This window comes from Zea mays, chromosome 8 (assembly GCF_902167145.1).
Source record: "Zea mays cultivar B73 chromosome 8, Zm-B73-REFERENCE-NAM-5.0, whole genome shotgun sequence".
NCBI classification, from domain to species: Eukaryota; Viridiplantae; Streptophyta; class Magnoliopsida; order Poales; family Poaceae; genus Zea; species Zea mays.
This window is the reverse complement of record NC_050103.1, coordinates 10,055,061-10,077,132: the sequence shown is the minus strand read 5'-3', so window position 1 is coordinate 10,077,132 and position 22,072 is coordinate 10,055,061. Positions and strand designations below refer to the sequence as shown.

Genomic DNA, 22,072 nt, shown 5'->3' with positions numbered 1-22,072 from the left:
AACTCCTCACAAAATAATTCATTAGTAGATCCAAAAATAATATCATCAACGTAGATTTGACAAACAAATAAATCTTTACCAATTCTTTTAGTGAATAGAGTAGTGTCAACCTTCCCAATTTTGAAGTCTTTGGAAAGCAAGAAATCCCTAAGCCTTTCATACCAAGCGCGTGGAGCTTGCTTAAGCCCATAGAGAGCTTTAGAGAGCTTGAACACATGGTTAGGTCTTTTGGGGTCCTCAAAACCGGGAGGTTGTTCAACATACACTAGTTCACTAATCTTACCATTTAGAAAGGCACTCTTTACATCCATTTGGTAGAGCTTGATATTGTGTGCACAAGCATAAGCAAGTAGAATCCGGATTGCTTCTAATCTTGCTACGGGAGCAAATGTCTCCCCAAAATCCAATCCTTCAATTTGAGTATATCCTTGTGCAACTAATCTTGCCTTGTTTCTTACTACCACACCATCTTCATTGTGCTTGTTGCGGAACACCCATTTTGTACCAATAACATTGTGGTTCTTTGGTCTCTCAACAAGCTCCCAAACTTCATTTCGAGTGAAGTTATTTAATTCTTCATGCATTGCATTCACCCAATCAACATCAAGTAGAGCTTCATCTACACGGTTAGGTTCCATACAAGATACAAAAGAGAAATGTTCACAAAATGAAGCTATGCGAGAGCGAGTTTGAACACCCTTACTAATATCACCCACAATTTGATCAACCGGGTGATCCTTCACAATGGAATGATGAATTCTTGATACCGTTTGATAGTTGCTTGATGAAGCATTAGGAGAAACCGTAGGTCTTGAAGTACCTTGATCATGAGTATCCATGGTTTCATCGAGTGGTTTGCTTTGGTGATCTTCCTCATTTATAGTTGAGGATGAAGGAATAACAACCACACTATCTTCATCATCATCTTCCTTAGGTTTTATTTCACCAATGGCCATTGTTTTCATTGCATTTATCAATTGAGTTCCCCCAACATCATCGAGATTATCACTCTCATCTTGAGACCCATTTGTTTCATCAAATTCAACATCATATGCTTCCTCAATAATACCATGAGTTTTGTTGAAGACTCTATAAGCCTTACTATTTGATGAATATCCAAGAAGAAAACCCTCATCACATTTCTTCTCAAATTTAGAAAGCCGGCTTCCCTTTCTCAAAATATAACATTTGCAACCAAATACCCTAAAATATGAGATATTTGGCTTTCTACCAATGAGCAATTCATATGGAGTTTTCTTCAAGAGTTTGTGACAATATAGTCTATTTGATGAATGACAAGCGGTATTTATTGCCTCGGCCCAATAAGAATCCGATATATTATATTCCGCTAACATAGACCTTGCCATATCAATAAGAGTTCTATTCTTTCTTTCAACAATACCGTTTTGTTCCGGGGTATATTTGGAAGAGAATTCATGTTTGATACCCTTGTCATCACAATATTGATCAATTCTTGCATTTTTGAATTCCGACCCATTATCACTTCTAACCTTTTTGATGTCGAAATCAAATTGATTTTGAGCCAATATAGCAAATGACTTGAATGTTTCAAACACATTGGATTTGTCTCGTAGAAAATAAACCCAAGTAAATCTTGAATAGTCATCCACAATCACAAGACAATAAGAATTACCACCAATACTTACAAAAGATGTGGGCCCAAATAAATCCATGTGAAGTAATTCCAAAGGTCGATGAGTGGACATTTGACTTTTATTTGGATGAGTATTTGCCACTTGCTTACCGGCTTGACAAGAGCTACACAATTTGTTCTTTTCAAACTTCACATCTTTCAAGCCTCGAACTAAGTCATGCTTGGTTAACCGATTGAGTTGCTTCATCCCAACATGACCAAGTCTTCTATGCCATAACCAACCTAGTGAAGCTTTTGAAAATAAGCAAGTTGTGAGCTTTGCCTCATTAGATGAGAAATCAACAAGATAAAGATTTTCATGTCTAAAACCTTTAAATTTAAGATTGCTACCGTCAACACTAGAGATAATAACATCTTCAACTGTGAAATTGCAACAAAATCCTAAATCACATAATTGAGCTACGGAAAGTAAATTAAAGTTCAAAGACTCAACCAATAGCACATTTGATATAGAATGATCATTTGAAATAGCAATTTTACCCAAACCTTTAACCTTTCCTTTACGATTATCTCCAAATGTGATACTATCATAATTTGAGCAATCTTCCTCACTCATTTGGGTAAACATCTTCATATCCCCGGTCATGTGTTGAGTACATCCACTATCCAACACCCAATGATTCCCTCCCGCCTTGTAGTTTACCTACAAAAGGAAATCAATCTCTTTTAGGTACCCAAACTTGCTTGGGTCCTTGGATGTTAGTGACCAAGGTCTTTGGCACCCAAATAGCTTTCTTTTTGTTTCCAACAATTGAAGTACCAACAAATTTAGCATGAACACCTTTTGCATTATGAGAAAGAACATAACAATGCTCAAAACAAGTGGAGGATACATGTTTGAACTTGGGACAATTTTTCTTAACATGTCCCTTTTTGTGACACTTGTGACACACTTTGTCACATTCTTTCACAAACAATGTCTTTTGCTTTACAAAAGCATTCTTTCCTTTCTTGGGAACATATCCAAGACCTTCACGGTTGAGAGAACATCGTTGACTTCCCAATATGAAATCCAACTTCTTCTTACCACCATATGCCTTTTCTAGGTCATGAGTTAGAGTATTTATTCTATCCACTAACACTTCATTCTCAACAATAATTTTTGATTCATCAAGAGCAATATTATCATTGAGAGAAATTTTGCATTTATCACAAATAGAGTTAGTAGGTAGTGGTTCACTTGTAAGACTATCAAGTAAGTCACAAGTGACTCCAACATCCTTAGTGACCACCTCAACTTCATGCACAATAGATGATTTTTGAGCATCCGCAAGCTTCTCACAATTTTCTTTGAGATCATTGTGAGAGGTCTTGAGCTCCTCAAAAGACACTTGGAGGTTTTTATACAATTCCTTCAAGGCCTTAAATTTTTCTTTTTCTTTGTGCATGTAGTCATCGGCCTCACCTAACATTCTAACAAGATCATCATATGAATAGCCATCATCATCAACATCATCGATATCATCATCATCATTTATATCATTTAAATCGGTGATGATTTTTACCTTAGCATCTCCCTTTGCCATGAGACAATGGGGGGATGAGAAGAGTGAGGGAGCTTCCTTGATGGCAATTCCGGCATTAAGCTTGGATGAGGTGTCATCATCATCATCATCCGAGCTATCATCCGAGTCCCATTCAACTAAGTAGGCTTTGCCATCTTTCTTCTTGTTATAGTATTTCTTTTTCTTCTTGTCACTTTCATCTTTGCCCTTCTTCTTCTTGCTTGGACAATTCATGGCAATGTGACCGGGTTCCCCACACTCAAAACATTTTCTATCATTGAAAGCATTTCTTCTAGATGTTTGACCTCTTCTAGGTTGACCTCTTTTCATCTTCATGAATTTATTGAATTTCCTTACAAATAAAGCCATGTCACAATCACTCTCACTTTCATTTTCTTCATCATTGCTATCTTCCTTTTCAATTGCCTTTGAGGCCTTGGCTTTGAGAGCAATAGATTCATTTTTCACCTTCTTTGCCAAACTTAAAGCATCGGCTTGTGACTTCTTAAATATATCTTGAGTGAGAATTTCTCCCAATACTTCGGTTGGAGAGGTTGTAGATAGATCACTCCTTACTAGCATTGTCACAATAGTCTCATATTTCTCCGGAAGTGATCTAAGGAACTTGTGTGTGAAATCCACATCCGGTACATTAAAACCAAGTCCTTTGAGTTCATTTACAATCTCATTCAATCGATTGAACATATCGGATACACTCTCATCTTCTTTCATAATAAATTGCTCAAACTTCCCTTTGCACACATATAGTTTGGCACTCTTCACAATTGTAGTTCCTTCATGAATTTCCATTAGTTTTACCCAAATCTCATGAGCGGTTGTGAGATTCTTGATACGATTGAACTCATTTATATCAAGAGCATCATAAAAGACATTCATGGCTTGATCATTTGTGAGGATATTCTCATTATCACTAACTGATGGTTCATCTTCCTTCAATACAACAAATCCATCTCTAACAATTTGCCAAATTTTTCCACCCATTGCTCTAAGATGCATTGACATTCTTATTTTCCAATAATCATAATTGTTTCCATCAAAGTGCGGTGGCTTCCCAATGTGCACATTGTTGTTACTAGCCATATTGTCCCACTCCGGGATGATTAGATCCACAAACAATGGAGTCCTCGGCTCTGATACCACTTGTAGGATCTAGGACACCGGCTAGAGGGGGGGTGAATAGACGGTTTTGACTAAAAACAACAATACTAAGTAAATTTAATCAATACAACAAGGGGAATAAATTTACTAGTGTCAATAAGTAAACAATGTATGAAAGACAACTACGGAGATTGAATACTTTGAAGAACAATAAGCAAAACACTAATCAATTGCAAGGCAATAAGTAATGCTAGAAGGAATAGACACCGAAATTTATCCCGTGGTATCGGTGATTTGCCGATCACCCCTAATCCACGTTGAGGTGGACTTCAAGCTCTCACTTGCTCCTCTATCAAGACACGACTTGATCTTTGAGCCAAGTGGACAAGAAATCACTCAATACCTCGATTCCACTAATGTCACCTTTGCCGCTCCGGCGAGGTAGGCGCGAACCCCTCACAATCAACACCGCGACTTCTCCACAATCTTCTTGGAGAGCTCGACGGAGACAATCACCCGAGCCGTCTAGGAGGCGGCAACCTCCAAGAGTAACAAGCCAACGACGCTTGCTCGGTGTACCACCTAGTGCCTCAAGGATCACCAAATGATGCAAATGCACTAGGAACCCTCAATCTCTCACTAGAATGCAATCTCAAGCAAAGAGTGTGAGAGAGTGAGTTGGAGGATCACAAATGAGCTCAATGTGTTCAAGGAATGGCTAAGAGAGCTCTCACACACGAGCTACCCTTCTATTTATAGCCCCCCATCTAAATCCAACCGTTATGTGCAAAGGGGGGCAATTCTGCGCACACGCGGACCGTCCGCGCCCTAGGGCCGGACGGTCCGCCGTACAACATAACGGCTATAATGACCGTTGAAACATGTCAGAGCTGTCTCAAAAGGTGTGTCCGGACTGTCCGCCCTTCAAGCCCGGACCGTCCGCGACCTGGCAGATTCAAACACCCGAGCCTCGGGTCAAACGGAGTTAACACGTGCGGACCGTCCGGCTATAATTCCCGGACGGTCCGCGACCTGAGGCAGTACTGTCCGGACTTGTCACCCGGACAGTCCGTAGTACAAATCGATAAAAACACACAGTCCCTGTTCAAAAACGAGTTAGACACATGCGGACCGTCCGCGCCTCACAGGCGGACCGTCCGCCTATAATTCAGGGACAGACCCGAAGCTACCTTTCTCTGGTCAGGACTGCGGACGGTCCGGCCCTAAGGCCCGGACGGTCCGCAGTGCAATAGAACACAGTGCCAACACAAATGGTCAGACTTCGGACCCTCTGGAGGATCGCGGACGGTCCGCCCCCAAGGGCCGGACAGTCCGCGCGACCAAGACTTCTCAAATTTCAAACATGCTCTTGAATGAACTTTTAACTCACGAAATGAGAAGCGCTGTTAGTCCTCATGCAAATGCAACTACTTGATGCTCTATGAGGCACTAAGTTTTACACAGATCTAAGTCATTGACCCCTCTTAATAGTACGGCTATCTAGCCTACTAATCCGGTCAGGTATCTTCTCTAAACTCCTCAAGACCGGCAAAAGTAAAACCTATATTATACCTTTGCCTTCATCTGATCCACAACCAATGCGTATGACTCTTCAACATTTCCTGTTCTATGTGGTCCAACCCTGCATTCTTATTTCTCCAAGAATCGTTAGTCCACAAGTAGTTGTCATTAATTACCAAAACATTACTAGAGGGGCCTAGATGATTCACAGTGTCCCATTAAACCCTTGTGGTAGCACTGTTTTTCCTGGGTGGTTCTCCATGTTCCCATTAACATAATGATCTTATCATGAACAGTAAATAATAAACATATAATAATAAAAAGTATAACAATGAGTGATGAATATCTCTATACCCAAAGCCACATAAAGCAATAGCATGTACTACCAAAAAATTTAGTAGTAAAACCAGTGGTGAAACAAGGTATATAGAAAGTCAAAATCTAGGGTAACCTATTGGGTCCCAGCAAAATTAACCTATGCAGATCATTATGAATAATAAGAACATGAATGGGTAAAAGGAAGTGATCAAGGGCACAACTTGCCTTCAACGAGATCCTGCTCAGCAGTCTCTACCAGCTGAACCTCAGGATCCTTAGTAGCTTTCTCGTCTACTCGCGTCAACACAATACATACATAGTATAGCAAAAATTAACATCACACCAAATATGTAAATAAAATACACAGTAATAATCTAGACATTAAAATAAGATCATAGGAACTAGAATCATTAAATTTGGAGTCATAGATTTTAAGTTATGATTTTTCCAAGGTTTTATGTATTTAAAACAAGATTAAGTACTAGATTAATTTTAATGTGTCTTTCATGCCAAAACAGAGGCACTAATGGATGAACAATAATATTACAAAAATTTAGGAACTGGAATGGACCAATTTGGAGTTCATATGAATTTTCTACAATTTAAACAAGTTTCTAGCAATTATTTATACATTAAAAATCTATTTCTGATATTAATTTCTGATTTTCAATACTCTCTGGATTGGGCCTCAAATACTACAAAAGGCAGGGGGCCTGGTGCAAGATTCCACAGACTCAGGCAGCCACCAGAATGGAGCGCGGGTTGATTACATAATAGTGAAAGGTCCTAATTGTAAAGGTGCACGGCCGAAACGGTATGCTCGATTTCAGACCACCCGATCAAAACGAACGGTCACGATTTAATTATGCCCAATCTAATCCAAACCGAGGGATTGGAAATCTATGGCTCAAGCGCATCACCCACGCGACTGCGCCCCACCCGCACGATCTCAATCTAACGACCCTGAACAACCCAAGCCGAAACGTTATATGCGAACTAATCGCGGTCGTTCGAGCACGGATCAACGACTCACGATCGCGCTGGCCGAATCGTTACCTATCGTCTAATCTCCACCATCGGTAAACGGATCAATGGTGCCCAAGCTTCCGCCACGTTCTCCTCTCCGATCAAACCGAGACGGCGACGCCATGTCCGCGGACGGCCGAACCGACAAATTCGAGCCCGAAACTCCCACCTATTGCCCTCTACACGATGCGCGGATGAATACGAAGCTCTCGGGGAGGTACTCACCGGGGATCGAGGGCCGAGCAGGGGCGTTTGCGGATGCGCGGCGGAGTCCGGCAACGGCGAGGAATTCAGGGCGCCGCGATGGACCCCCGGGCACAATACTTGACGCCGGTGATCACCACACGCCGATGAACGGTCCCGACACCTCTCTGGACACCAATCAGCGATACAGGCCCAGGTCAACGGCGGCGACCACACTCTTTACGCGAGCGCAGCAATGGCGGCATCAGTTGGCTCAAGGGGAAGCTAGGCTTGCGCGAGGAGGTAGCAGGGGAAAGAGCGGGTCATAGGTGTGCTTTTATTCAGCGCGAGCGAAGTCCGAGGGCGGTCAGCGCCGGCGCTTTCGCGGCGGACATTGCGCAACGGCGAGCGAAGAAAGGGGAAGGTGGGTACGCGGCTGACCGAGGGGACCCACGCGCCAGGCCTCGCGTGCGGAGGTGACTGCCGAGCCGGGCCCACCTGCCAGACTGGGTCAGCTGCGGTTGCGCGCGCGAGACATCTGCTGCGCCGCGCGGTAAATGGCTACTGGGCCGAGCGAGTTTGGGCCCAATTCGGGTCCTGGCTCCTTTTTCTTTTTATTCTTTCCTGTTTTATTTTTTTCTTCTTTTCATTTTCAATTTTCAAATTTGAATGTGGGTCTTGTTATGAATTTAACCCTTGGTCAAATGTTCAACTTCATTTCTCTAGTGTAAGAATAGTATTTGTTTTTATATATTTATTCTCACCCACAAAATATTTTATTTCTCCTCCTTTCTAATTTCTAGAATTTCTTTTACATCTTAAATTCCACTTTGGCCTTTAGTGTATCTCTTTTCACATTATTTTTATGTTGTCATAAAGTGCACACAAGAGTGAAAAACCAGCATGATGCATGTTTTAGTGGTGTCCTTTATTAGCCTTTTATGTGTTTAAGTGAGGTGTCCACATGAATTGATAAGTAGAGATGGCACCAATGTATATAAAGGAATATAATTTCTCCCTTTTGATTTTCTTACAATGTAGGTATTACACTCGTGTCGGGTTGGCCCAGTCACTATTAAATGGGTCGTGCCTCGGGCCGGCTCGCCAGACACGACCCTTTGGCCATCTATACCTCCACACGATAATGATGGTCCTCGGCTCAGTTGCCACCACCTCGTTCGTCATTCTACTTCTTTTCTCTCTCCCCTCATGCCTCCACCTCCGCGCCACCCCATTCTCGACAGAGGGCGTAGGAGCATGCACCTCTTCCCCGTATTCGCCCGACACCATCCCCGACACTGACTCACGCAGTGGCTATTGCACGTCCACGAGAACGTTTCACATTATGTGCGCACCATCGTTTTCGTCATCGTTGGACGTCCCGTTCGTCTTCCCGGCCTTCGCCCTGTTCTTCCTCCCCAACCTACTGCCCCACCCACGGTCGCAATCATGAGCCGACTGATGCTCGTCGACGCGGGTACGAGACGAGTCGGTCATGCTCCTGGCCTTTCTCTGTGCGTGCCGTCGAGGAGGACATGGTGGCGCCTGCTACGCTTTGGTTATCTTGGCGATGAAGAGTCCAGGTTTGAGATATTGGACAACCAAGATCCGTAGCGTGGCAGCAGTCGTCATATGCTACGAAGTTGGTGGTGGTGTTGTGTCACATCGGTGGGTCTAGGGCTAGGAAGATACTCGCATTCTCTCGCCCTTCTCGGATTGACGTCTAGTGCGTGTGCCTCTCGGTTTGGAGCTGCTCCTGTTGGGCTTTTTTTATCTGCTTGCGTGCTCTCTCCCTATATATCTAGCGATATACTACCTATGTCGCCTCCAGATTCTAAGGTCTTCGTCGTGTCCTTCTCCGGCAACGAACATGTATGTCCGCCTCTTCTCTTCCCCTCCTGTTGTACGAAACCTTGAGTGGGAAGACAAGTGATGGGGTCTCTAATTTGCTGCCTTTGGTACCCGTGCGTTTATAAAAAATATTATGCGAAGAGCGGAGACAATCAATAAAAAATCTTGATATCTTTTTGGTGGATAATTTATGTAGGTATTGTTGTGAGCTGTCGCAACACACGAGTAACCGACTAGTATATATAATTAATGTACGATCAACTAACTAATAAAAAACAGAGGCCCTTCAAAATACGTTCGGTTGCCTTTTGTTTAACAAAATATTCCCCATTCGAACTCCGAATGCTTTTCTACATGAGCTAAATCAGGCCCATGGGCCATTAAATCACATCTCCTCGCTCTGACGGCCACCTGTTACAGCCGACACAACGCCATTGTTCGTCGCACTTTTTTTTGTGTGCGCCGCCCGCTAAACTACGCTACGGCTACACGGCTACGGATTTCATTTCACTAGTACCTCGTAGCCACCACGAAGGAAGTCGCCAATCCCAATGCCAGGAAGGAAGTCTCACGAATTCCCTCATGTGCCGATGTGCGCACCGCCTCCGAATGCTGGAACGGGTATTCCTCTTCTCGCCGCCGTCCTCCGCTCCGGTGAGGGTCGCTACCGCTTTCCGGATGCGCTTCCTACTCGTTACTGACAGAGGTAATAACACCTTGCTTTTGCATACCACGTTGCTAGATTTTAGGACAGTTGCGCTCACAAACCTGGGATATATGCGGGGTGACATTGTTACTTGGGGTGTGGCTGTGTGGGGAATAAGAAACTATGCATAGTTCAAGTGCAGAGCTAGGTCTGACCCTGATGGTTTGAAGTTGAAAATCACTGTACGCACTGTATTACTGCAGTGCAAACTCTAGCTAGCAAAGTGGATGACCTGGCGACTTACTTGGCTGGCTTCGTCCCTGGCACAATTTAGGTTATAGTGTCTTTGCATCTTGACCAATTATGGCCCATCGGAAGGACATATAGAACACATTGCTGAGGTTTAGTTGTTTATCAATTACCCAGCATGATGAATTTATAATAACTCTTATGCACCACAAATAGGAAAAGTAGAACACCTTGTTCCACACACACACAAACACAAAAAAATGAGATAAAAGAGTAGAACACCTTTCTGAGTTATGCAGGGACTTGTTGTAGTACACAACATTGATGAGCACAGATAAATCAAAGGAACATATTTGTTCGCTTTGGATTAAAGCCGACTGTTTGGACTGCTGCAGCTGCAATTCATAGAGACAAAAACATTGTAGAAACAGTAGAAATACAAAGTTTTGGAAGGATAAGTGGTTAAATGGTAAGAGAATTAAAGACCTTGCTCCAAGTTTGTATAATGTTATACCCAAGAGGATTGTCAATAACATGACTGTTTATGAGGCAATTACAGATAGAAAATGGATCTATGATATTAAGGGTCCGCTGACAGTGGAAGTCTTAACAGATTATCTCCAGTTGTGGAATATGACTTCAGCTTGGCAGCTGCAGCCTGAGGTTGACGATAACATGTTTTCAGTATTGTTCCTACTGGCATCTATTCAGCAAAGACTGCTTACGAAGGTTTCTTTTTGGGGTTTGTGGTTTTCCCTCATCACAAGAAAATTTGGAAAACTTGGGCCTTGCCAAAATGTCGCTTCTTCATCTGGCTGGTTGCACAAAATAGAGTCTTGACAGCAGATAGGCTTGGTAAAAGAGGGCTGATTCATCCTGAGAAGTGCCCTCTTTGTGATCAAGAGGATGAAACTATCGATCATCTCCTTGTTACCTATTCTTTCTCCAGGGAATTCTGGTATCTGTTGTTAAGGAAATCTGGTCTGCATTCTTTGGCTCCTCAACCAGATGTTAGCTCATATCTAGGCTGGTAGGAATCGGTGGGGAATATTGCTAATGGACTCACAAAAAAAGGACTTGATTCCCTTATCATTCTGGGAGCCTGGACCTTGTGGAAGCATAGAAACAAATGCGTCTTTGATGGCTGCAGCCCTAGTGTTACCATGAGTCTTAGAGCTACAGATGAGGAAAGGGCACAATGGGAGATTGCTGGTGCCAAGGGGCTTTGCCATTTAGCAGCACCCTTAGCTGAGAATTAAGAAGGTCTGATGGATTCATTTATGTATGCTTCCTACTGGCCTCCGTAAGGAGGCCGTTTGTATTGGTCTTTTTTGGCCACCCCTTTTTCTGCTTAATATATAATGGAGCACAGTTCTACTGCGCTTTCGAGAAAAAAAGAAACAGTAGAAACCGGTACGGATTAAAGCCAACCGAACAGGTATATTTTCCGGAAAATCACAATAATTGAACAACACTGGAAATCAAATCCAATGTGATACGTCTCTAATTAAGTTACCACACATCGAAAATTAAAAGAGTCACAGTTCATGTGTCTGATACAGTGGAATGATCCAAATACTGTGTAATCTATTGCTAAGCATTACTAAGCTCACACATGAAAGTAAGCATAACTGCTTGTCATGCTTCCTAAAACATGGTGTATATCCTCCATGTTTTATGGCATAGGATGTCTTTCAGGCTAGGCATATGGCTTAGGTGGTATTGGTAAATTCTGTAACCTTCCTGTCAACATGTTAACCACTTTTGTCATTGATGGCCTGTTTTTGGGGTTCCACTGAATGCACCAGAGTGCAACAATGGCCAGCTGCCTCACTGTTTCTTTCTCCTGATCAGCTATTTTCTTACTAAGTGTGAGGTCCTGCCCAGTGACTACTCTCTCATAGACCCACTCTGGTAGATACACCCCATTTTGGTTCTCAATACCTGGGTCTGAATTCCTCCTTCCACTCACCATCTCTAACACCAGCATGCCGAAACTGTAAACATCTGACTTGTATGATACCCCACCAAAATTTGGAGAATATATCTCTGGTGCGATGTACCCCATTGTGCCTCTTGCTGCGGTCAAGGTAACAATGCTTTGGTCCCTGGCACACAGCTTAGCAAGACCAAAATCTGAAATTTTTGGATTGAAGCTGTAGTCCAGCAGAATGTTGTGAGGCTTGATGTCAAAGTGGAGGATGCGCTGGTTACATCCTTGATGTAGGTACTCCATTCCTCTAGCAATGCCTGTAGCGATATCTAGCATTTTTTCTGGTACTAGGAGCTCTTGCGGCAAGAATATATATCTCCCCAATGACTCGTTAGGCATGAATTCATAAATAAGCGCACGTCTTGTTCCTTCAGAGCAAAATCCTAGGAGGCGGACGATATTTGCATGATGTATTTGTCCAATGGTTGCTACTTCATTGATGAAGTCTTCTCCCTCTCCTGTAGAGTTCTCTAGCATTTTGACCGCCACTGGAACACCATTTGGTAGCTGCCCTTTGTAAACAGTTCCGAATCCACCTTGGCCTACTTTTTCCTTGAACCGCCTTGCTATCTTCTTAACTTCGGAGAAAGTGTACCTTGTGGGTTTTGATGTGCCATATGTTTTGAGAAACATTTCTACTTTGAGATGTATTGCTTCATTATATCTTTTCTTCAGTGAAAGATAGAGTGCAGTGACTACCAGAACAACGAATGTGGCTACTGATGTTGTAGCTGAATCAAAGGAAAACAAATGAGCTAGCTGCATTAGGACAAACAACTATGTCCCATGACCAAATTTCTTGTTTGAAAAATATTATAGTGTTATTGTTGGAAATGACAATGTAAAAGTGTATTGTATTGTAGCAAAAGAAAAAGAATCAGAATGGTAGAATTTTCAGTGGCAGCATTACCTGCAATGAGGATGACATGTGAACCTGCAGGTATGAAGAGTGAATATTATTAGACAAGTAACCATGGGCCGAGTAGATTGATTCATTAGATGTAGAAAGGTTTACAATATATAGGCCAGGAGGGTGGCGCACCAGGGAAGGTGCGGCAGCCTGGTAATTAGGATCCTGATTAGTGATTACCATAGAGGTAGCTCTTGATAGCTATACTAAAATAGCAGATCCTAGATGCAATATAGGACTGCTCCTAGTTGCTATACCTGACAGAGTGACAGAGTTGCCATACCAGCCCTCATGCAGGAGGGGAGATGGAAAGCAGCCTACAAATTATAGTAATAATCTAACACCCCCAGTCGAAACATCTAGCCACTGCAAATGTTGAGACTGGACTTGAACTCAAGAAACACTGATGTTAGAAGCCCTTTCGTGAACGTAGTGGCGAAGCTAGAGCAAATATAAAGGGGGTGCACCTCCCTTGTGCATTCATAAGGATGAGATGTAGGTGGTGCTTATATGGTGAAAAATTGAACACTATAATTGATTTTTGGAATTTTAGGGGGTGCACTTGCACCCACTGGCTACACAGTAGCTTCGCCCCTGCGTGAACGTCACCAATAGCAACACGTTCTCGAAAAGTGGAGATCAATTTCAACATGCTTCGTACGATATGTTGAACTAAATTGGTGGATAAATAGACGGCGCTGATGTTGTCATAATAGACAAGAATACTCCTGTGAAGGGGGCATCGAAGTTCCAACAAGAGATGGCGTAACCAACTAGCCTCGACAACTCCATTACCAAGTGCAAATGCACCCCGACGACATCGCCAAGACAACCTTCCGCACTCATTGAGGCCACTATGAGTTCCTGGTGATGTTGTTCGGGTTGATGAACACACCTTCTACCTTCCAGGCTCTCATTAATGAGGTGTTGAAGTCGTACATCCGCAAGTTCGTGCTGGTCTTCTTTGACGCATCCTCATCCGCAAGTTCATGGGTCGACCATCTCCAACACGTTAAGCAGGCGTTCCAGTTACTGTGGACACACAAGTGTTCTAAGTGTCTCTTCGGCACTCACATGGTCGCGTACCTTGGTCACGTCTTCTCGTCGAACGGCGTGGCCATGGACCCTGCCAAGATTGAGGCTGTGGAGGCATGGCCATCGCCAAAATCACTTCGAGCTCTACGCGGGTTCCTCGGATTGATCGGGTACTACCGCAAATTCATCGCGGGATATGGTATGGTGGCCGTGCCTCTCACCGCTCTCCTCAAGCAGGTTTGATCGGGAACTACCGCAAATTCATTAGGTTTGTTTGCAGTACAGTTTCATAAAACTATTAAAATTTCTTGGCATGAATCTTGTGGATGTGAAAGGATCTTGGATAACACAGAAGATTCTAAGCTAATAAACATCAATCATGGCACAACTTAGAACGGAACACCACAAACATTATGGGATCTAGGCTGGAAAACAATACCGTGATGCAGGCAGAATGCTTGTCGCCTGTTTGAACTGAATCCACAATGTTTCCCTTCCTGTTCACAAGTTTGACAAGAGCCAGTGATGTTGTTGAGGTTCCAATTGAATGATGTTTCACCAAAATTGATTGCTCTATTTGCCTTTTCGTTGAACAGTGACCTTCCGGAGAATGTCTCAACTTTTGGACCATTTTTGTCGTAAGTGTAGGGTACTGGGATTCCCTTTGCAACAACCTCGCAGCCCATGGGAAGAGTAGACATATCTGTATAAGGATCCACCAGGTACCAGAGCTGGCTTGCATTGTTAATGAGGCTTCGGCAAGAGCTTGGGCCTGCAATATCATCTTGGTTTGTTGCTTCTCTTGAGCATCCTACAAGTACTGAGACAGGATTCACTACAGGTGTGTACACATCAGTTGATTGATTTCTTTTAACAAGCTTCTGAAGTTGGCAGTGTGATGATGAGTCCTCTGGCGGGATGACATTCATGACACGATGCCTGTAATATATTGCTGTCACTCTGCAGGAGCCAAGAACTGGATGATCAAGGATGGTGTCATGCCCAGAGCATGATAATTGCATCCCAGGTGTGCCACAGGATGGAGGGTGGCTTGGAAGCCGAAAGGGGAACCGGATCTCTGGTCCATGCTTGTGGCATCGATGCGATGGGCAAGATTTGCGGAAGTCATCATCTTCCTTCGATGTGGCAGCATAGGATGCATAGTTGAGAAGCAAAAGCAGCAGCACTGCCAGAAGAAATTTATGCGAGTTCATGGGGGATGTGTTCGGAGATGAAGGTGGGCGAGGAGAAGGTTGCAAGTGCTTCAGAATGAGCACCTATCTCTATTTGCTTTAACCTCTCGGGAGGAGAGATTATGTGAATGTCATGACCGCTACGCGGTGGCAAGGAATTCCTGCTGCCAATATTGCTTTACCAGGAAGTTTCCTTTCTTCTTCAGTCTTATTCCTCCCTTCTCGAATATTATATTTATCTTCTGTTAGTATTATTTTGACTGCTTTGTGCACGCCTAACGACCTGGCTTTTATTTTCCTAGTCAAGTCACTATAAGACTTTTTAATTTCGGATAAGGCTTGTGATTGCCGTGTTTCAACTGAAAGATAACCTTTTTTTTTCTTACTCTTTCGGACTTTCGGTTGCGTGAAAGACCCATGCGAACCAAAAAAGAGAAGACACAAAAGAAGAAAGACTCAAGTCAGTGGCATCACAATCATGAAGTGTGATTCTCTTGCTCAAATAGCTGTTACGTGGAAGGTGCATACGAACCAAAAGACAGACAAAAGAAGATAGACTACCAAGTCAGTGGCATCACAATCATGTAGGGCCAATTGAAGTGCGATTTTCTTTCTCAAAAACAGTCATGTGCGATTTTCTTTCTCAAAAACAGTGAAGATGCTCAGGCTGTATGCGACTCTGGGTGACTCTTGTCTTCCACACATCGCCACGCCACTGATTGGCTCGCGATTATGTGATTCGTGAACCTTCTTGCCATGGGGATGTCTGCAGCGTCTCATCTCTGTGCTTCTTCGTCCCTGCGAGCTTTAACCGTGTTGTTTGTGTTGGCAGCTTTTGTTTCAGATGTAGAGGGGCGACATCGTCGTCATGTCTGTCCTCCTTATTTCTCCTGCGGTGGTTTAAGCAATATATCGTATCCATTTCGTCGGCAAGGTGATCCATCTGGGTGCGGTGTCCAATCGTATGAGCTGGTTTGCACGGATACAGATGCTACAATTCGCATCGGCAGTGGAACATACAAGGTGCTTAGCATCAACTCCACATATTCTTACTTCTGGGTTGTTGATGCCGACCTGGACATCCAGAGCAGTTGCCCCCTTCCCCGGTGGGATTACCCTGCTCGTTGGATCAATCGCAACTCACATCGTTGGAGGATTGAGTTCAGCCATTATTATCTCTATTCTTCTTTTTATACTGTTTCGAGGTGGGCTATCTTTGTGAATTGTTCTCAGCCAATAGAGAACAATGATATATGTAATAATATATATGATGACGATGTGTATGGGCCGGTGTCTTGCTTGAGCAATTCTTCTTTCATCTACTTGCTGGTAACTGACAACTGGGATGTTATTTCTGCTGGGGATCTGGAGCCTTCATGCGGTTACCTAGCCAAGACTCCTTTGGGTGGTCCAGGCATGACGGTGCCCTCGAATACAAGCTATCCAGATGTTGTTAAGTTCATGAGGAATGGATTTGCCCTTGGATTTCCTTTTTCGATTAGATCTTACCCCACCATCAGAGAATGTCTCGCAGAGAATATGCGGTGAGTATCTGTCTGATCATCCTATTTCCTCTCTTATGCATGACTTTCTTATCTCAAAAGCGTCGGTTGCATTCCCTATGTAATTCTTTTATATGCTACGGCATGCCATGGTTTTGCAGTACTTTCCATAAAGAACCAAGAAATAGTACAGGCATCAGGCAACAGATCTTGGACATTCTTACGTTCGAGACATTATGGTTTTGTGTTATTGAACAACTTGGATCAACTAATAATGGTGTCAAATCTGTTCTCATCGACATCATCCAACAAATACCATATGTTCTTTCCAGTCTGAAATCTGCACATGGTACTCACTCTAGATAGCATTTTTTTTTGTATAAACATCGTGTGTGGCTTCTGAAATTATTGTTTTTTATTCTTTATATATACAAACTTGGTTTTTACAGTTATTTGCAGGTTCGTATTGATGCCGCTGGCAGTATTTGTCTTCCTAGCCTATAAATACTGGAAAACACAGATAACAATAGATGCAGTTGAGAAGTTCCTGCGAATGCAGAATATGCTCGTTCCGATGAGATATGCATACACAAACATCATTGCTATCACCGGCCATTTCAGAGACAAGCTCGGACAAGGAGGCTACGGTACTGTATACAAGGGAGTGCTACTGCCAGGTGAAATTCATGTTGCTGTCAAGATGCTAGGCAACTCCAACTGTAACGGAGAAGAGTTCATCAGTGAGGTCGCCACCATTGGCAAGATCCACCATGTCAATGTTGTGCGCCTCATTGGGTTTTGCTCCGAGGAAAATATTAGGGCACTTATCTATGAGTTCATGCCCCGTGGATCTCTCGATAAGTACATCTTCTCGTCGGAGAAGACATTCTCATGGGACAAACTCAACGAGATCGCTCTGGGCATTGCTAGAGGTCTTAACTACTTGCATCACGGGTGTGATATGCAGATTGTACACTTTGACATCAAGCCACACAACATCCTTCTTGATAGCAACTTTGTTCCAAAAGTTGCTGATTTTGGGCTAGCCAAACTGTTCCCAAGAGATGACAGTTTCGTGCCACTGAGCGCTATGCGGGGAACGATAGGTTATATAGCTCCAGAGATGGTATCTCGAAGCTTTGGTATCATCTCTAGCAAATCCGATGTGTACAGCTTTGGGATGCTACTATTGGAGATGACGGGCGGGCGAAGAAACGCAGATCCTCATGCAGGAAGCTCCAGTCAAGCATACTACCCATCCTTGGTGTACAGGCAGCTGAGCCAAGGTGATGCGAACAGGATCAGTGAAGGTGTTGATATGCACGAGTTAGAGAAGAAGCTATGTATCATTGGGCTTTGGTGCATCCAGATGAAGCCGCAAGATCGGCCGACGATGAGCGAAGTCATAGAGATGCTTGAAGCTGGTGTCGATGGCATCCAAATGCCTCCAAGGCCATACTTTTGTGATGAAGAGGGTGACAGTTCTTACTCTACAATCTCTGAACTCGATACAATAGAAGAGTAGTAGTGGTAGTAAAATGCACTTGTGTCTATGTGCTCTTAATGTATCAGACTATTAAGATTGCAAGGTTGCCATAAGCTAAGGTACTGGTTGTATACTTTTATTGAGAGTGTGATAATGTGATATCATATAAAATACCTCCATGAAGTTTTTTACAAAGAACTCCTCAAGAATATTGTGTTTGCCTACAAGCAGAGGATGAGTCCCAGCCGTTGTATCTTCCAAAGGGCTACAGTTCCTATATACGAATCCGTGCGAAGGCTTAGTGTACAATTTCTATGTTATGCATAATAAACTAAGTAAACTAATATTTTGCTTGTGCTAACACTGCAATAGTATTTGGCAATACAAATCAAATAACCAAAACGATCATTTATATTAGCTAAATGCAAACAAACATATTATCTACAAGTTTGATATGATTGAGATAAAATTCAAGTTTGATGAGAGTGCATGTACTAGCTCGTGAAGCATTGCCATTTTTTCATTTTTACATTAAAAAATATTCAAAAGATCAAAACTATACCCTATAATTGAAAAATTGCAGAAATGGTTCTGTCATCCTGTCAATGGGTGGTAGGACCAATTGTAAACATTTTTGAATATTTTCTGACCAGGGTCCATGGGGACCTATCACCCCTTAGGGCTTTGTTTGGATACTCTAGTATTGACCCCAATCCACGTGTGTTGAGGTGGATTGAGGTGTAAATTAGTTTAAGTCACACTCCAATCCACCTCAATACGTATGGATTAACCTTAATACTAGAGTATCCAAACTAGGCCTAGAGGGGCGTGATAGACGCTTGCCGCCTAGTGAGGGGTGACAGCCCCCCTTCCCCCTATAATCTAGTTTGCACTTATTAAATAGGGTGTCTGGTGTGTTATATATGAAAAACTGTCGCATGTGGATTGGCTAGCGAGGGAAGGTGCAAGGCATGATGTCACAAGATTTTGTATGTCTGGTTTGTGGGCATTGCAAAATCTAAGTGTAAACCAAAAAAAGTGCCGAGGAGGGATCAAACCTAGCTACGACAACTTGCCATACACCTCCACAAGCTAATCAACCTGCTTGTGTCAATTTTTCATATCGAATATATCAAAAACCATATTTGATATGGGTAAACTGCAGTATAAAGGAATGGCGGCCTACTGCCCCTCCACTAGGCACAAGCCCCTAGGGACCCTAATGCAAAAAAGTTCAAAAATATTTATAATTAGGTAACTGTCATCATTGGTGTGGCGACAGACACCCATTTGTTTGCCTACAAAAAACACATGTGTCTATGAACTGAATACAATAGAAGTGTAGTAGTAGCAAAATGCACATGTGTCTATATGTGTATGAGACTACTAAGATTGCAAGGTTGTCATAAGCTAAGGTACTGGTTGTATACTTTTATTGAGAGTGTGATAACGTGATGTCATATAAAATACTACTCAGGAACATTTTTTACCAAAAATTACCTAGGAACATTTTGTTTGGCTATAAAGACAAAATTACGGACCCAACCGTTGTACTCTTGAAAAGGGCTACATTTGTTGTATGACATTGGTCTGAAGGCTATTGCACAATTTTCTAAGTTATGCATAACAAATTAAGTGAAAACTAGCATAATACTCGTGCTAACGTTCCGATAATATTCGACATTACAAATCAAATAACCAAAATGTTATTCATCTCATATATATAATATCCAGAGCATTTATTTTCCTAGTCAAGGCACTATTAGAGTTTTAATTTCGAATAAGGTTTGTGATAGATGAGTGGCTGGTGAATTGTTTGTTTAAGCTATCAGAGGGGACCTCTGCCGTGTTTTTTTGTATAAACATAGTGTGTGGCTTCTGAAATTATTTTTTTTATTCTTCATATATACAAACTTGGTTTTTTTACAGTTATTTGCAGGTTTGTATTGATGCTGATGGCAGTATTTGTCTTCCTAGCATATAAATAGTGGAAAACAAGGATAACAATAGATGGAGTCGAGAAGTTCCTGCAAATGCAGCAAGTGCTAGTTCTGATGAGATATGCATATACGAACATCATTGCTATCACTGACCATTTCAGAGACAAGCTCGGACAAGGTGGCTACGGTTCTATATACAAGGGAGTGCTACAGCGAGGTGAAGTTCATGTTGCTGTCAAGATGTTGGGCTACTCAAACTGTAATGGAGAAACGTTCATTAGTGAGGTGGCCACCATTTGCAAGATCCACCATGTCAATGTTGTGCGCCTCATTGGGTTTTGCTCCGAGAACAATATCAGGGCACTTATCTATGAGTTCATGCCCCGTGGGTCTCTCGATAAGTACATCTTCTCATCGGAGAAGAGTTTCTCATGGGACAAACTCAATGAGATCGCTCTGGGCATTGCTAGAGGTCTCAACTGCCTGCATCAGGGGTGTGATATGCAGATTGTTCACTTTGATATCAAGCCACACAACATCCTTCTTAACAGCAACTTTGTTCCAAAAGTTGCTGATTTTGGGTTTGCCAAACTGTTCCCAAGAGACGATAGTTTCATGCCACTAAGTGCTACGCCAGGAACGGTAGGCTATATACACTACAAGAAACAAGGCAAAGAGTGTCGGCCAAAAACCTACACTCTTACTGAAATAAGCCGACACTCTTAGCCGACACTCTAAAATCCGATGTGTAGAGCTTTGTGATGCTACTATTGGAGATGACGGGCGAGCAAAGGAACACAGATCCTCATGCAGGAAGCTCCAGTCAAGCATACTACCCATCCTTGGTGTATAGCCAGCTGAGCCAAGGAGATGCGAATGGGATCAGTGAAGGAGTTGATATGCACAAGTTAGAGAACAAGCTATGTATCATTGGGCTTTGGTGCATACAGATGAAGCCACAAGATCGACCGACGATGAGAGAGGTCATAGAGATGCTTGAAGCTAGTGTCGATGGCATCCAAATGCCTCCAAGGCCATTCTTTTGTGATGATGAGGGTGATAGTTCTTACTCTGCAATCTCTAAACTTGATATAATAGAAGAGTAGTTGTTGTAGTAAAATACAATTGTGTCTATTTGATCTTAACGTATTATACTACTAAGAATGCAAGGTTGTCATAAGCTAATGTACTAGTTTTATGAGTTATGCATAACAAATTAAGTGAACTAGCATATTACCCGCGCTAGCACTAAGATAATATTTGACAATACAAATTAAATAACTAAAAGGTTATTCATCTCATTAATATAATGCCCATGCTAAAGACCACTCATATAGAATGCAACATTCATTAGAAGGCATTAGTACCAGTTGTTGTAGAATCGATATTGACTCAGGCGTCAGTACCGCTTTTAATGGACACACCCTCGTGGAGGGCAATAGTATAGATTGGTGTCTCAAATCGATGCAAAAGGACTCTATCTGAGTTGGTTAGGTGGTTCGAGTGACACTTAGGTCCTAAGTTTGACTTCCTATGGAAGCAAATTTTAGGCTGGGGTTAAAAACTCTATTGTATCATTATTCTTGTGTATTCAACTGATGTCATTATTCTTGTGTATCTTCACTATAGAATTTGCATTTCTTACACACACTACCCATATCATTGAAGGTTTAGGATCATAACTCAAAGTAATTGGATTTAGGGTTATTTTAACAAGAACATCCATTTTTCATGAGCTCAATATTAAACCCTTTTTCGTTTTGTATGTTTTTCATTGGAATCATGCTAATATGAATTGTAGTAAAATAGAGGAGAGGTGAATCATGAAGTAGCACTTAGAAAGGAAATAAGAAGATACATCTAACTAGCTCTTAGGGATACTGTCTCACCCTTCCAGATGCACCTCATATGTGCTCCATG

The 22,072-nt window shown here is 42.5% G+C and overlaps 3 protein-coding genes across 3 annotated transcripts; 2 read left to right on the top strand and 1 right to left on the bottom strand.

Annotated features, from left to right (window-relative positions):
• The first annotated feature begins 9,779 nt into the window (after window positions 1-9,779).
• On the top strand, window positions 9,780-18,389 carry LOC100193171 (putative protein kinase superfamily protein). Its single transcript, NM_001358677.1, has 5 exons — window positions 9,780-9,904; window positions 14,680-14,872; window positions 14,998-16,768; window positions 16,888-17,075; window positions 17,176-18,389. Exons 3-5 carry the CDS (start codon window positions 15,981-15,983, stop codon window positions 18,249-18,251), a joined length of 2,052 nt encoding a protein of 683 aa, NP_001345606.1. The 5' UTR covers window positions 9,780-9,904; window positions 14,680-14,872; window positions 14,998-15,980; the 3' UTR covers window positions 18,252-18,389.
• On the bottom strand, window positions 11,587-15,246 carry LOC542671 (Ser/Thr receptor-like kinase 1). Its single transcript, NM_001112189.1, is given in 3 exon segments — window positions 11,587-12,817; window positions 12,997-13,020; window positions 14,471-15,246. Coding segments are annotated over 3 exon segments (1,824 nt in total). The 5' UTR covers window position 15,246; the 3' UTR covers window positions 11,587-11,792.
• Window positions 18,390-19,183: 794 nt separating the features above from the next.
• On the top strand, window positions 19,184-21,258 carry LOC103636743 (rust resistance kinase Lr10). The gene is given in 3 exon segments (XM_020542538.1): window positions 19,184-19,210; window positions 20,081-20,831; window positions 20,879-21,258. Coding segments are annotated over 3 exon segments (1,158 nt in total).
• Window positions 21,259-22,072: the final 814 nt, after the last annotated feature.

Coding starts and splice junctions, on each gene's coding strand:
- LOC100193171 (NM_001358677.1), top strand. CDS start 15,981: ATGGGGATGTCTGCAGCGTCTCATCTCTGTGCTTCTTCGTCCCTGCGA. Junction 16,769..16,887: donor TGTCTCGCAGAGAATATGCG/GTGAGTATCTGT, acceptor ATGGTTTTGCAG/TACTTTCCATAAAGAACCAA. Junction 17,076..17,175: donor CAGTCTGAAATCTGCACATG/GTACTCACTCTA, acceptor TGGTTTTTACAG/TTATTTGCAGGTTCGTATTG.